Source organism: Polistes fuscatus, unplaced genomic scaffold, assembly GCF_010416935.1.
Source record: "Polistes fuscatus isolate 324 unplaced genomic scaffold, CU_Pfus_HIC Scaffold23, whole genome shotgun sequence".
Lineage (NCBI taxonomy): Eukaryota > Metazoa > Arthropoda > Insecta > Hymenoptera > Vespidae > Polistes > Polistes fuscatus.
The window spans coordinates 148,462-163,447 of record NW_025113100.1 but is presented as its reverse complement, the minus strand read 5'-3'; the positions used below and the strand labels follow the sequence as shown (position 1 = coordinate 163,447).

Below are 14,986 nucleotides of genomic sequence, written 5' to 3'. Positions count from 1 at the left end.
ATATTTAAGCGATCACACAGATCAAGTCCTTTTTTTTTTTATTTTAATTGGCACCACAAGGCTGCTGCTGCGCTTTCATGAATAATTTCAAACGTTTTTTATCTGGCACAGATTTTCTGCTAACGTAACATTCATTTGCTGTACATATTATGTACTTTTTTCTTTTTTTTTTTTTACTTATTCCTGATTATCTGTGCTTTGCATGTATTATTATAGTTTGTTGCCCTTCTTTCTTTTGGCTGAGTTCCGAATATCCTGTAGCATTGTCCAGAACCTATAGTACAAACACGTATAGCGATGCGAAAAATTCAAACCATAAAAGAAATAAATATATAAACGTTAATCACTTTATGATTTGTAACAAATAGCTTGCTTCTTCGATGAATGAAACGACACGATATATTTTATTATACTTATTACTATTATTATTATTACTACTACTACTACTACTACTACATTATACAGTAGTAACATTACACATGTTTTTAATATTATATCACACGTAATATTAATTTTCACATCGCTATTTTTAACTTACTATATTGGTTGATAAGCAAACAGTTTTAACTACGTTTCCTGCTGCCTCAATGGAATGCTCTCCAACCACAGAAAAATAGAACGTGTTACTCTAGGTGCTCAACAGCAACGAATCTTTGATCCTAGCTTTGATTTTCCGGCCTCAGTCAGGGGAGAGTGTGTGAGCTACTCATTTACCGGGTTGAGTGTTTGTGTTGGTTTACTAACGGAATGGTGCGGGGGCGTGTAGCGGGGGATTCTGTTGCAGACGTTGGTCCGGCGAGCGTAATGGTTGGCAACATCGTTCAAGGAAATAGATTGGCATCTGCTCAAGGACGTGACATGGGTGTTTTAGACGAGGACAGTGATAATGCTAAGAAGGTTTCCATATTAATTTTTTAATCTATTATCATCTAATTGTAAGATTATTATTATTAAATTCATCTTTGTTCATCTAATCATAATTTTATAGTATCAATTCATCTCGGAGATTTTACGTTGGCGTGCAGTTAGCACATCCGATCACGTAATCTTTACATCCCTAAATGCAAAAGGAGCAGTGGCTACTTCATTGTCCTGTTTACAACTTCACAAGAAAGCCGAACGCATTGGGAATCTTTTATTGGATCGTGGAAGAATAAACACAGGGGATCACGTAGCATTGATATTTCCACCTGGGACAGATTTGATATGCGCCTTTTATGGTTGTCTTTATGTCGGTGCTGTACCTGTTACGATCAGGCCCCCCCATCCTCAAAATTTGCAAACAACATTGCCAACCGTTCGCATGATCGTTGATGTCAGTAAATCTGTACTCGTATTGACCAATCAAAATATCATGAAATTATTAAAGACTAAGGTAATGATAATAAAGCATGATAATGTTATTCGTACACGACACACTTTAAATTATGGGAATTCAATTGTTTTCTTTTTCTTTTTCTAATTAGGAAGCTAATAATGTTATCGAAGTTAAAACTTGGCCGACGATTCTTGATATGGATGACATGCCAAAGAAAAAGCTTCCCGTTATGTATCGAGCACCTACTGCGGAAATGTTGGCATACTTGGATTTTAGTGTATCCACTACGGGCATGTTGGCCGGAATTAAAATGTCACACGCGGCAGTAACGTCCTTATGCCGTGCTATGAAACTCGCATGCGAATTGTATCCTTCAAGACATATCGCTCTCTGTTTAGATCCTTATTCCGGTCTTGGATTTGCTCTATGGTGTTTAAGCAGTATATACAGTGGACATCATTCCATTTTAATACCACCATCCGAGGTATAACACATCCCTCATCTCTTTATATTTAACATTTTATTTTCATATATATATTCAATGTAAAACTTATATTTTTATAAGGTTGAAGCAAATCCTGCTCTATGGTTGTCAGCTGTTAGTCAATCCAGAGTAAGGGATACTTTTTGCTCCTACGGTGTTATGGAATTATGCACTAAAGGCTTGGGTTCCTCGGTTCATGCTCTAAAAGCTCGTGGCGTTAGTTTAGCATGTGTTAGGACTTGCGTAGTAGTTGCAGAAGAACGACCACGAATAGCATTGACTACGAGCTTCAGTAAATTGTTCTCTGCTCTTGGATTAAGTCCTCGTGCTGTCTCAACGTCGTTTGGATGTAGAGTTAATACTGCCATATGTCTTCAGGTAAATACTATAATCTTAAAATTACAAGTATCTCATCAAAGAGAATCATTAATTAATATTTGTATTAAAATTTAAAAATCCAAAAAAAGGGTGCATCTAGTCCGGAACCATCAACGGTATACGTGGATCTACGAGCATTACGTAACGACCGTGTATCCCTAGTCGAAAGGGGTAGCCCACATTCACTCTGTTTAATGGAATCCGGAAAATTATTACCCGGTGTCAAAGTTATAATAGCAAATCCCGAAACAAAAGGTCAATGCGGCGACTCGCATTTAGGAGAAATCTGGGTACAATCGGCGCACAATGCAAGCGGTTATTTTACGATTTATGGGGACGAGACTGATTATGCCGATCACTTCAATGCACGTCTCGTAACTGGAAACACAAATGAAGTTTACGCTAGGACCGGCTATCTTGGTTTCCTTAGAAGGACTGAAAGCGTTCAACAGTCTGTTATTAGTGACGTTCCCGGTGATACTTCTGCTGCATCGGAAGCCGATCTTGTTCCCGGTGATGCCGAATTACATGACGCTGTTTTTGTCGTTGGTGCTTTGGACGAAGCCATTTTACTTAGGGGCATGAGATATCATCCAATTGATATTGAAAACAGTGTCATGAGGTGTCATAAGAAAATTGCCGAATGGTCAGTATATACAAAGTTTTCATTTTTATTTGATTTGATTTGATTTTATTATATTTTATCGAACACGTAATTAAATATAAATAAATGATTAAATAAAACGATTGATATTTGTTTTCACAGCGCCGTGTTTACGTGGACTAATCTGTTAGTAGTAGTGGTCGAGCTTGATGGAAGTGAAAGTGAAGCTCTCGATTTAGTGGCACTTGTTACTAGCGCTGTTTTGGAAGAACATCATTTGGTAGTAGGTGTAGTAGTAGTAGTTGATCCAGGTGTAGTTCCAATCAATTCGAGAGGTGAGAAACAACGGATGCATTTGCGCGATGGATTCCTTGCCGATCAACTTGACCCGATTTATGTAGCCTATAACATGTGAACGCTAATCATCATCAGCAGGATAATAGAATTATTATTTTACGTTGAAGAAGACATAGTTGACAAAAAAGAAAAAAAAACAAATGCTTGTCCGCATAGTTTAATACATCTATATATTGCCATTGTTAATATTTTTTTAAACTTATAAGACACGTGACCACCAATGATAGTAACGACGCGATTATGATCACACCCCTAACCCCCCCTACTCCCCCCAGTGTGTATTGCGTGTGTGCGTGTGTGATCATCGTACGCTCAATTTTAGATTTTTTATTTTTAACGGGACAAGCGTTATATATAAATATAAATAATATGAATAAAAGAAAAAATATGCGCTGGACGGAAGATATATTCCGAAATTTTTTCAACTCTAGACTGCCACACACAAACGAAACAAAAACCCATGATGATATTCCCGTTAGTTTGATGATTGGTTCTTCTTTATAATAATCGGGTATCTCTATTCTCACAAAATATCGTTCAATCATTCAACATTATAAACGAATATGATTAAATATTGTTTTTTTTCTTCTTTTTTTTTCTTTCCATATACGATTTTCGAAGGGATAGTGAGCGCTTGTACCTTGGTACAACTAATATCTGCGATAATATAGTAACTTCGCTATATAATATATATATTTATAGACTGAATTCAAGCGAACGTTTAGAAAATAAGTTTCAACGAGAGAACTTAACTTTCTCTAAATTATTTTCAATATTATTATTATTATTATTATTATTATTATTATTATTATTACTATTATATATTAATATTATTATAATTACAATTAGTTCTTCTTATATTATTATTTTTAATTTATATATTTTCTCATTCATTGAAAACTACAAAAGTAACAAAAGATATTATTCTTCTCTCAATCGCATATACGTACATGCATACAAAAAAAAATTACGAATTTTTGCATTCTTCTATAAATAGCTCGCTATCATTCTATTATTAATAAACGATTAGGTATCACGATACGATATATTAAAGAAAAAGAAAAAAAAAAGATACGGCAAGAAAAATTATTCACAAATATAATAATCATTCTTTAGAAAATATAAATACGAAATGAAAAGAAGAATGAGAAGAAAAATGAAAATGATGATGATGATAACTGACGCTGATGGGGATTGTATTAAGCTGAATTGCGCACAATATTAACAATTTTTTATGTGGTATATATATATATATATATAAAGTCAATCTTTATAAAATTAACTAACTATTATATTAGAAAAGAATCTACAGACACACACACACACATACACACACAGCACGCAATGAACTTTATTGTGAGGTATCGTTTTGCATTGAAAGTGTGATACATATATGATATATATATACATATATATATTTTTAGATTTGTAATAGTTTAACGATGATATAAATCATCATTCTTATAAAACTATTAATCGGATTTGTATTAGATAATATGAATAAGTGTATACGAGGCAGACACATCATATAATTTTTAAAATCAATTTTGCCTTTCTTTCCTTTTTCGTGGAAGTTGATTTCTTTTTCTATTGACGAATCTTAAAACTTATAAGATAATAAGTAATAATAGTTTATTGCGTGCTGTTTAAAATTAAACAACAGAAAAAGAAGAAAAAAACATACCTAATAACGAAACCAACGCGTGATTTTTAGAATAATAACGAGATGATAATACATTTGGCAGCTATTTTTAAAAAATAATATTTTTATTAGATATATTCGATATCTAATTTGGTTGAACATTTAAAATTCGTTGCTGTCATAATGTATAATTAATAGAATCCAAGAAATATTCTCTCAAATATTCATTTCGATAACGAAAACGAATAGTGTACAAAAATACTGGAAAAAAAATCGAATATTGTATATCGTGTTGCGTTTATTAATTTATTTATGTTTATTTTTTTATGTTTTGTTTTCTAAATAATACATATAAATATATATATTATTCTCTTTTATTTCTTTTTATTTTGTTTTATTTTGTTTTAATATAAACCATCGAAAGAAAAACTGAGATAGCAACGATACAAAATCTCGGACTTCGCGTTTTAGTTTTGCACAAGAATTTTTTTTGTAAGAAAAATATTTCTCCAATACACATGGGCCTACAATACATTTTGGACAATCTGCAGAATAACAGAGGGATGGATTAGAAACGAATCTAAAACCTAGTGCATTTTCTTTTTCTTCTTTTAATTAGTATTATATAACAACAATACAAGAATCGAATAGTATGTAATTTTCTTTCTTATCGAAAAAAGATTCCCTAAAAAACACAAAAAAGAAAAAAAAGTTGACTGACACACCCGGTATATTATCAGAATTTGTTCTGTCATATAACAGGAGGGAAGGAATCATCCCCTAAGAAAAATATTTTAAAAATTTGTCTCTTTTAAATCTATTATCTTCTCTTATAAGGTAATATAATAATAATGTATGTATATTTGTTGATAGTTTTATAATTTTATATTCTTATTTTAAAAATGAAGGGGTATATATAATATATTATAGATATATATATATATATTCTACAACATGTATAATTACATGTTAACAAAAACGCGTTATCGTGCTCGAGAATATATTTCGTATTATATTATTATTATTATTAATTAATTAATTAATTAATTAATTAAATTGTCTCTGAAACACACGTATCTCGCGATTCTTAATAAATATATATATATATTTAAATATATATTTACCAACACACATAAATAGATGAATAGAAAAATACAAATTCGTAACCACCCCCACACCCCCCGACCAGAGTATAGTAATTGAATAACGAAATACTTAAGATTAAACATTTGTTTCTCTCCTTATATTTTATATTTTTTATTTTTAAATATTATTATTAATTATTAATTATTATCTGGAATTAATGTTTGATGATCGAACACCTGTCAAAGTTATCGTTATCGAAGATGAAGAAGCAAAAATAATTATTAACAATTACGAAGAGTAGCTTGAAGCAGTGCAATATAATTACTACATACACGTGTCTTATAAAACAATGATGTTAATTATTATTAATAATATCAATAAACAGACGCGTAAATGGCTTTGTAAATACGAACAGAAAAGCAAATGCTTTAAAATCTATTCCGTTTCTCTTTTTTTTTTTTTATTATTAATAATTCTTTTGTTTAACGTTATTCTCATTTAAGCTTCTTCGTCTTTTTAAGGAAACAAACTAACGAACCATGGAAAAAGATTTATATGAACGAATGAATTAATATTATTCTTATTATTATTATTATTATTATTAAATCTCGTTTTTAATTAGGATACATGAATACATGCATATATACATAAATACATGTGTATATTATTCGTGCCATGTGAGCTCGCGATCAGTTGAAATGCAATTGCACCAGGTGAAAAAAGAAAAAGTATAATGTTTCTTGTATAATATTATTATAATAATAATAATAATGTAGCGATCGATTATTATCTCTTCTTCGAAGTGCCGTACTTTAGTTGATAGCAGATTAAACTCTCCCTCCCACCCCTCACCACCCTCACCACCCCACTTTTCATCCTTAATTCATCTACACTATTTTTACATAGAATTAAACATTAAATAATTTTATTAATTAATATCAGTACGATTAAGATCTATATATAAGTGATTTATTTTCGGTGCATATTAACAAACGAACATATAACAATTAATTAATGAAAATTAATTAGAACGATTGATTTATTGTTCGTAATTCTATCATTACAATCATGCGCGTTCGTTTCGTACTTTTTATATTCCTTTTTTATATTTCGATACACGATCAACAACAAAAACAACCATAATCGAGCTCTCGTTTGTAGTACGATTTAATGCTTAATAAAAAAAGAAAAAAAATAATAATAAAAAGAAAATATAAGGCTAGGAGGGGGAGTGTGAACGTGTGCATAAATGCATACGAGAGAAACTTGGTTATACTATGTATAAATGTTAATAACACTAGTTATAGTAATTACTACATTGAAAGATGCATAAATATTCTACGATGTTATCAACAATTAATCAACTTATTAACGAACGTCATCCATATACATAACAAGTTGAAATAATCGAGTTTCTTTGAGGGGGTGGGTGGGGTGGGGTTGTGGTTAAAGAAATAAAAAAAAAAAATGATAAAACAAGTTACTCCTCCCCTTTGCTAAGCCCTTTAAGATTCCTCCACCACCGTTATCATCGTCATCAATAATTATCATTATATTATCTATCGATATAATTCTATTATTATCATCATCATTCAATAGAGCGTGCGAAGATTTAAACAAATGAAAAATTTAACAGGAAAATCTGGACCATGCGAACAAACAAAAAAAAAACAACGGTCCAAGGCTGTGTAAATACTATCACAACCCTTACCCCCTTTTTTCCCCGCGTTAGAAGTTACTAAGCTCTACGATATATATATTTATAATATAGTTTTTACGTTAAAGTATATAATAATGTATGTATAAATATATATGTGTATATATATTTATATATACATGCATATAAATATGAATATAATTATAACATAAGATATATATATAAATAATAATAATAATAATAATAATAATAATAATAATAAAATAATAATATTAATAATAATATCATGAAATAACATAAATACGTAACGGTCACTGTCATTTAAAAGGAAACCGTGTAGCACTATGCCTGTATCGAAAATAATGAATTATAATACGACGTTCGCGTATTCGTCATTCCTTCTCGTACGTAATCATCATCATCCCCCAACCACCTCCACCCTCGTCGTCTAACATACTAACTAACTACCCCTTTAATTATTCTCTTATCGTCTTTCATCGTTTGTTTTATAATCGGGCTGGCTTTTTAAAAACGAACGAAAGGCGAAAATAAAAGAACAAATTAAAAATAGAAGCTTACGATAATAAATATATATATATATCTAAATCCGTTATCGACGATGATTTTTTTCAATCTTTTTTGTTTATACATATGCATATAGATAGATATATATATAAACAAATTCGAATTAGCTATTAATTATTATTATAAGTAGTAGTAGTAGTAGTATTATTATTGCAATTGACGACGGTATTCCGTATTTCTCTCCTTTTTTTACAATTCATTTATTCTCCCTCCCTTCTTCCCCTCCCTTCTACCCTCCACACCCCAACAATTAACCAATTCGTAATGGCGCCCCCCGTTTAGGAGATACGTTATATCTTTAGCGCCTGTTTGTAATTCACTTGATATTTCGTAAGGTGCATCGTGACGCACATTACGAATCGTCATATTAATTAATTAATAAACGTAATGTACATTTTTACAATCAATGTATTTCTTTTTAGGTCCCATTATTACCGTGAATATTAGGGTGTTCCTTATTTTGGATATCTTTGAATTTTTATGCTCCCAGAGGCTCATATGGTTCGACATAAATAAAACAAAAATATCCCGTAAGAAATTCAAGTCTTTATATTAATTATAATCTTTGTTGCACATCTAATATCAGTACTTTTTAATTTTCCTATACGAAATATAAGTATTTATATTGATTATTCTATTAGAATACATATCAATATATAGTCCACCAATAAGCGTATGAATTGCATTCCACTAGCGTGTCATCGACACTCCCCTAGCTTTTTATTGGTGCTCGACTTGCGTATTAATGGCGATTCACTAGCGTAACAATGGCGTTCTGACAGTATTTCAAGATGGCAGGACACCAAAGTCAAAAGATTACTAATTAATTAAGCAGTAATTATTACCCTTTGCAATCGATTATAGTAATCGGTAAGAAAAATGTGTTTAGAAAATTGTGTATAATATTTTAATGTTTAATTAACATCAAGTTAATTTATTGTTAGGCTCTTACATATTTAAAAAAAATGGACATTTTATGCCATCTATGAAGGAATAAATTTGCGTAATTTCTGTCGATAAATAAAAATATCTCGCGTTAATGAACTGCATTATCGATTAGGTAACAAGTTACTATTTTAATTTAAATAATTTTAGAGATGTCATGTCATGTCCAGTCTTTAAGGTTAACTGCAACGAAAATTCTTTCCTATACGAGATTGTGTTCTTCTGTGCGATGCTTTATTCTATTTATTATTTTTAAAATATTTAAAAAAGACGTGTACAATTAATAGAAAACTTAGAATTGATTTGTGATTTATTTAATATATAAAATATCATTTCGAGTTTGACTAACGTGGTGGTTACGTGAGACGACAAGCTTGTGTAGAACAATTACAATTTTCAAGTAAGAAAATATTTATTTATTTTATTTAAGATGCATTCATTCTATTCTTTATTTTATATATTACATTTTAATAATTATAATATATATAATTATATATAAACACAGTATTATATATTAATTATATTTTTCAATATTTTCAGGTTATGCTAATCATCTTAATAAACTTATCTCTACCTTTGGATGCACTCAATGCAGCCTAGATATTATGCAACGCATAAAGAATACAGCCCACAAGTAAAATATAATCTATTTCATTATCAGAAATGATTTAAAAACCATTTTCATGCTCGACGTATTATTAAATTCTTAAGAATAATATGATGTATTATTTTAATATGAACACACATTTTTATTAAGTTTATCAAACATTCAAAATTACATTTGATAATTATTTTCTAAAATAATTTCAATCAAAGAATCAATATAAAGACACATACAAATAAGTAAAAGTCTATCTTTAAAAATACAAAACAATACACATCAACAAAAAAGTAACACCCAATACATTATCATACTATGTTTTTTATTTGTAAGAGTTTATTTTCTAACATACGTATTTACTTTTTATTTATGTGTAGTAACGATCAATACAATCGAATGTATATGAAGAAAAAGAAAGACATGAGAAGAAGAAGGTCAAAGTCAAACGTTGTCGAACGTTTGCTATGTTTATATTCCTCGACGAATTCTAGGAAAGTCCTTTATTCACGTACACGTAGAAAAACGCTTCGAACGACTAGCTATGCTTACTAGCTATGCTTACTAGGAGGGGAGAGATGATAACATCTTATTTCTGTTTGAACGCGTAACAGGTAAGACGTAACGATTTCCCTTTCCATCTGAACAATTAATATCGCTTAATTAGATAATATTTTATTACAGAATTTGATATCTAATTAAATCTCATTTGATTTACAGATTTATGCAGTTATAATCAATGGTGTGTATGCATTGAAATTAAGTAAGATCTATAATCAAAATTACGAGATCTTATATTTTTCTTATTGTTTCAGAAAGATTTTTACCATAGTCTTATTATTTTTATGGTATTAGAAAAACGTTTAATAGAGTCTTATACTTTATATGATTTTACAAAAATCATAGCAACGTATCAATCGATATTAGAACATATAATTATGTGTTCTTTCTTTTATTTTATTGAAATCTTGACGTCACTCTTTACACGATGATCTGCGTTTTATCGATTAGGATATTAAATTATTGTTTTAATTTTAATACTTTCAGAGATTACATGCGATAATTAAAAGAATCCTTGGTATTCGCACGCGTAGATGATAACAGTTATATATCTGTTTTTATTTAACGTAAATAAAATTCGATTACACCTAAGATTGCTTCGAGACCTAAGATTACGCTAAAATTTGTTTCTACTTGAAAAAAACTTACGATTTTTTTGACTACATCGTTTCGTACGCGTTGTTATGTTCGATCTAGATAAAAATATTTTCAAAATATTCCAAAGAAGAATTATCTCTCATTATGACTATAATTAAACTGAAGTTCGAATGATTAGTTGATAATAATGAGAGATAGAAATAATTTACAAACGATTGAGATCAATATTTCTTGTTTATAAAAAACATTAATTATGTTTCTTTTTTATTATTTCTTAAAAGGTGTACCAATTGTTACTAATCATTTGTCTTAGAATAAATAGTAATGAATAAAATATTAAAATAAAAACTATCTTCAATATATTTTATTAATTTGATTTGTTAGATTTAAAGAAATGAATTCACGAGATACTTGTTATGAAAAAGAAAAAGAAAAAGAGAAGTATTGAAACGAGTAGCTTTAAAAAAATGATCATTATATCTTATAAACGTAACAGTTATAGTATTTTCTATCTTCTTCTTTTTCACGAGTGAGGTCAACTGCGGTCATCGATCAAAGAGGAACGTCAAGTAGTCTGATCTATCAGTAATATGAATCGGTACTAAGCGAAAACACTTTCGATCGTATAAAACACATTTCGATAATCGTTTACCATATTATATTTCAAACAATTCGCTAAGTTTCGGTACTAAGAAAAAAAGTATCTCAAAAATTAAAAACAAAAATAATATAATAGTTTAATATCATTATGGTTGTCATGTCATCGTCATCGTCGTTCCAATTGACGGATTTGTTCAGTTTTGCCATACCAACGAATCTTATTTTTATAACATTATTCGGAATTATTTTATTACCGATATTTTTCTTCCTTTATCTTGGTAATTCAAACTTCGATTTAATCGCATTAGTGAATCACCGTATAATTATCATTCTTTTTTATTTGTATTTTTGTTTAAGTTACGACATGGTCGAAAAAGTGTTTGATCAATTTCGTCAAATGGAAATATCCTAATTGCATTGTCGTTGAGGATAATAGTATTCGAAGTATATTGGATCAAGGTAGAAATCATGTGAGTATTGCATAACGATTTTTATTATTAACAAGAGAAAATTATTGTATAATTCGTAAGAAAATGAAAATTTAAGTGTATTTAGTATATGTTTCTTTAGTGTTTATTTTTTTCTTAGGGTATATACACGCTGTTTGTTAAAGGCCGATCGATTGCCGAAGGTATGAGAAGTCATTTGTTACATTTGACGTCTAACAAGAAACTTCTAAGATTAACATTGTCCACGAAATGGAATGTTTATGTATGGAAGGATAACGAACAATTTTCCTTGGACAATCATCTTATTAATTCGCCATGTTCCTTTCGGAATAGACCTATCACCGAATCCAATATTCAGGTTTTTAACTAAGAAATTATTTAATGGAAGAAGCCTAAGCGAGATCATTCGAATCGTTGCATTTACGTTGGTAGGTTAATATGTTTTCAATTTAATATGGAAAATAATTCTATATGGTCAAACTTTTCTTTAAAGTTTTCTCATTTGTTTTTTTTTTTTTTTTATTGTAATTCTAAATTTTTTAATTTACCAACACATTTATACGTTTGAAACAACATTAATATTGCATAGAAATATATTCTTGACCTTTGTTATCACGGCAAAAAGTGGTGGTTCGGTTAAAGCAGTCGAGCTTATCGCTCGTTATTTTAACGAAAACAGTAAAACGATTATCAACGAGTTCAAAGATATCTTACGTTTTATGTATTAATCGAATCTATTGCGACGAGCTGGTAGAAAATTATAAAAACCTAACAATAACGTTTGTTTTTTTTTTCTTTTTCTATTAACACAACGTTCTCGCGCTTCTTATTATTATTTTTGACTCGTCATTTAAAACAAATTTAATCGATAAAACATTTCGAGAAATGACAATTCTTTTAACACAAGTTCCGTATTTTCTTCTAAATGAAGAATATATTTTATTTTTTTTTTGCAGGAATACGTGAGCGACGTTACATCAAAATTTCTGCCAATTGACAGATCACCGTGGCAAGTACACGTTATCAATTGTTTGTTCAGCGACGAGGAGTATCAAATATGTTTGGTACGAGTACATCATTTGTTACTTCGTTTGGAACACCTTTCACCTGCCGATTTTCTACCATTAAAATGTTCATCCGACAATTGGGCTTGCCAGGAAACCGATTCACCGTTCACTGATCTTTACGTGGAACCATCGGCTTTGCCTAAACTTCATCAAAAGTTGACAGAAAATTTCAGCAATTATTGGAACGAATTTCTTTGCAACAATGATCCGGTAGAACGACCAGAGATAATGAAGAAACAGATTGGCGTATTTCAATGCGTCAAAATCGGAGTGATCGTGTTGGTTGTAACTTTTAAAGAATTGACAAGGTAGTTAAAAAATAAATATTAATTAATCTGAGACGAGATCTGGGGCGTTTATATTATTCGTCAGAATTATCAGGACATTTTTTTCTTTACTTTACAGACAGTACAGAAAATCCGAAGGACTGAAATTATTTGACGTGTTTTTTATAATTCAACGAGAAGTCAACAAAAGAAACTTCGGAGTGTCCGTAATATTTTTTGGCTTTGTCAGAGCCCTTAATCCAATGAACACCATCAATTCGATAATAGCATGGTCGTGGTACTTATTAATAACGCTAACATTGAAGGTACCATTATTGATGATTCGAGAATTTCAAGCTCTGCAATCGAAACAGAAACATTTCTATCCAGAAACTCTGACTTGTATGATATGGTGTTACTTGCCTTTGATAATTCAAGCAACCATAGAAGTATTCTCCATTACTTGGATAGCAATAGGTGCACCTAAGTTGATACTAGAAGAACTTTTTTTAAAACATCCTCATGCCAATGGATTGCAAACTATATCCCAATGTGGTAGAAAAGTTGTCGCTTGGTCCGACGAGGTCAGTTTGGATCTATTGAGAAAAATTTCAAGCGTTACGGGAGCTACGAATACCGAAATCCTTTTGACAGCTATCGTCGATTCCTTGAAGAAATATTTTATGCATTGCGGTATGAATATTCCTGACGATGTTTTAACTACAGCAAAATTCGTCAATCAGAGAGCCATTTTTTTGCGTAATCACGAAGCCCGTGGTATCCTGTGTTTGGCTTTACCAACTAGAACTCCACTTTTCGAGGATGATTTACTTGAAATTCTTCAGGTAATATTTCTATCCATAAAATCTACAAATTTTTCGTTCATTTTTTGATACTCGTTTCTAACTATTGACCAATTTAATTTCAAGGTAATACAAAAAAACGTACAAGAAGCCAGAGCTAAGCAAAGTGCAATTTATGCTATAACAGCGGCCGAAGCATCGCGTGGTTTGATATCTACGTTCTTTCCATCGATATTCCTCAAATTGATACTCAATCAATTATCGAAAAGATACACGTTGTCGTTGACTCACATCGATGGTAATTTACCTGTAGAAGGTGTCGATTCTGCTGTCTATTGGAGACCACCACAAGGAAATTGCTGTGAATTTATTTTCAATCATTTTAAACTCGACATTAAAATGTGTAATCTAATGAATTTGTTTTTCTTCCTTTTTAGATATGTCGATAACATTGCATAGATACGGGAATGGTGTGCGTTTGGGTGTCATGGGTGATGCTATGATTAGTCCACAACACTCGATCATCACCAGGACATTTCCGAAAAGTTTGAGAAGTCTTTCTACTGTAGTTGGAGTTCCTAAAACTCCAGTTTTGGAACATCAAAGTCGTAGTCCGAGTCCACACTCAGCTAGTCCAACCACGTCACCTGGATATTGATATTATTAATTAACATTTAGTACTAAACAAAATAATCAAACGAATCATTAGAACCGATCGTCGTGTTCATTTTGTTGGAATATCTGGAAGGATAAATGATTTTGATTGTTTTCTTATTATATTCCAAACTAAATGACTTAAAAAATAGTGGAATGAAATTGATCGAATTTAAGATGGATTCGTAAGTCTAGTTTTAAGACTTGACGTCATTGTAAAATCTTATCTTAAGAAGCTGACCCAAATCTCGACTAACATTATCGATTTTCATACTTATTACGTGTACCGCGTGATTCTTACGTTGCTTTGAAATACGTGCCAGTCAAACATCTAA

General features: G+C 30.5%; 2 protein-coding genes and 1 long non-coding RNA gene across 6 annotated transcripts in view; all 3 read left to right on the top strand.

Moving 5' to 3' along the window:
- The window catches only part of LOC122518214 (disco-interacting protein 2), a 33,850-nt gene extending 30,252 nt beyond the window's left edge, over window positions 1-3,598 (top strand). For 3 of the 4 annotated variants that reach the window (XM_043636991.1, XM_043636989.1, XM_043636992.1), the window contains 6 exons: window positions 767-897; window positions 989-1,375; window positions 1,467-1,802; window positions 1,884-2,180; window positions 2,270-2,826; window positions 2,947-3,598. In XM_043636991.1, the coding sequence (XP_043492926.1) occupies window positions 767-897; window positions 989-1,375; window positions 1,467-1,802; window positions 1,884-2,180; window positions 2,270-2,826; window positions 2,947-3,199 (1,961 nt within the window). In that variant the 3' untranslated portion in view covers window positions 3,200-3,598. The remainder of the gene's footprint in view (window positions 1-766; window positions 898-988; window positions 1,376-1,466; window positions 1,803-1,883; window positions 2,181-2,269; window positions 2,827-2,946) is intronic. The other variant, XM_043636993.1, reaches the window with a different exon arrangement.
- Window positions 3,599-8,231: 4,633 nt separating this feature from the next.
- On the top strand, window positions 8,232-10,064 carry LOC122518109. Its single transcript, XR_006303980.1, has 4 exons — window positions 8,232-8,981; window positions 9,056-9,456; window positions 9,597-9,690; window positions 10,035-10,064. It is a non-coding gene; the product is annotated as an uncharacterized LOC122518109 (long non-coding RNA).
- A 13-nt stretch (window positions 10,065-10,077) lies between these two features.
- On the top strand, window positions 10,078-14,824 carry LOC122518157. Its single transcript, XM_043636899.1, has 8 exons — window positions 10,078-10,152; window positions 10,375-10,417; window positions 11,770-11,882; window positions 12,001-12,219; window positions 12,818-13,236; window positions 13,334-14,039; window positions 14,124-14,358; window positions 14,435-14,824. Exons 1-8 carry the CDS (start codon window positions 10,078-10,080, stop codon window positions 14,653-14,655), a joined length of 2,031 nt encoding a protein of 676 aa, XP_043492834.1. The 3' UTR covers window positions 14,656-14,824.
- The last annotated feature ends 162 nt before the right edge of the window (window positions 14,825-14,986 follow it).

Bases quoted from the DNA above. Each gene is read 5' to 3' on its own strand.
- LOC122518157 (XM_043636899.1), top strand. From the start codon at position 10,078: ATGAGAAGAAGAAGGTCAAAGTCAAACGTTGTCGAACGTTTGCTATGT. The intron at 10,418-11,769 runs GTAAGATCTATA...TTTTTGTTTAAG, and splicing joins TGTGTATGCATTGAAATTAA to TTACGACATGGTCGAAAAAG. The intron at 13,237-13,333 runs GTAGTTAAAAAA...TTTACTTTACAG, and splicing joins ACTTTTAAAGAATTGACAAG to ACAGTACAGAAAATCCGAAG.